This window comes from Buceros rhinoceros, unplaced genomic scaffold (genome assembly GCF_000710305.1).
Source record: "Buceros rhinoceros silvestris isolate BGI_N320 unplaced genomic scaffold, ASM71030v1 scaffold559, whole genome shotgun sequence".
Lineage (NCBI taxonomy): Eukaryota > Metazoa > Chordata > Aves > Bucerotiformes > Bucerotidae > Buceros > Buceros rhinoceros.
Genome location: NW_010431854.1, coordinates 18508 through 19569, shown reverse-complemented (window position 1 = coordinate 19569; position 1062 = coordinate 18508). Strand labels below are relative to the sequence as shown.

The 1062-nt window shown below is 54.5% G+C and overlaps 1 protein-coding gene across 1 annotated transcript in view; it reads left to right on the top strand.

The window, feature by feature from the left end:
* Positions 1-517: 517 nt before the first annotated feature.
* Positions 518-1062, top strand: part of LOC104499956 (MORC family CW-type zinc finger protein 2-like) — a gene marked incomplete at both ends in the record, with an annotated part of 19011 nt that continues 18466 nt past the window's right edge. Inside the window, one exon of the mRNA XM_010143541.1 lies at positions 518-608. Within this exon, the coding sequence (XP_010141843.1) occupies positions 518-608 (91 nt within the window). The remainder of the gene's footprint in view (positions 609-1062) is intronic.

Genomic DNA, 1062 nt, shown 5'->3' with positions numbered 1-1062 from the left:
AGTTTGGGGTTGGTCTCTTCTCCCATGTGACAAGTGACAGGATGAGAGGGAATGGCCTTAAGTTGTGCCAGGGGAGAGCTAGGTTGAATATCAGGAAAAACGTCTTTACGCAGAGGGTCATTAACCATTGGCACAGGCTGCCCAGGGGGGTGGTGGAGTCCCCATCCCTGGAGGGGTTTCACAGCCGTGTCAATGTGGCACTGAGGGACGTGGCTTAGGGACCCTGGTAGTGCAGGGGGGATGGTTAGACTTGATGACCTGGAAGGTCTCTTCCAGCTGGTTGATTCTGAGATTCTGTTACGATGGCACTTGTGCCAAGCCTTTGCTGGTGTAGGTACCATCGAGCAGTGTCTCTCTTGCTGCGCTGTACGGCAGAGTTTCAGCATGAGGCTGGCTGGGGCTGCTGGCCGCTTCCGTGGTGCAGTCCGGCTGTGCTGACAGTGGTGGCTCAGCCTGTCTCCAGGATGTGTGTGTCCCTGCATATTAAGCTAATCTTCTGTTCCCTGTCTCATTCCAGATGAAGCTGCCAGCGTTATCCAGTTTGGTAAATCAGCCAAGCGGTCACCGGAGTCCACTCAGATTGGGCAGTATGGGAATGGCTTGAAATCGTAGGTATAACGACCGCTGGCCTCCTGCCATCGTGGGGTGACAGCACAGATAGTGAACACCCTCCCTGCTTGGAGACGTGTAGCCTTCTTCCCGGAAAAACCAGCCGGGTGGAATTTCAGTCAGGCACCGTGGGTTGGTAGACAGGAGCTCTGTGAACATCTGCCGTAGCTCTTCTGGGGCTGCCCAGAGGAGACGGCAGTGCTTTGCCAGGGTGTTTGCATGAGGGTACAGATCAGAGCTGGGAAACAAAGGGAGAGAGCAGGGAACAAAACTGTACTGTGCCTGCGGCAGACAGATAGTAAAATCCGAGCGAAGGAGCACAGCGGGTTCTCCCTGGGAAAGTTCTCTGGTGCAAGTCAAATGGCCTTAAACCTGTTCTGCTTCCATCAAACGTGTGGAGAAGGAGGGAGATGATGGAAAGAGAGAGAGGAGGAGTGGGATGAAGTGGAGGAC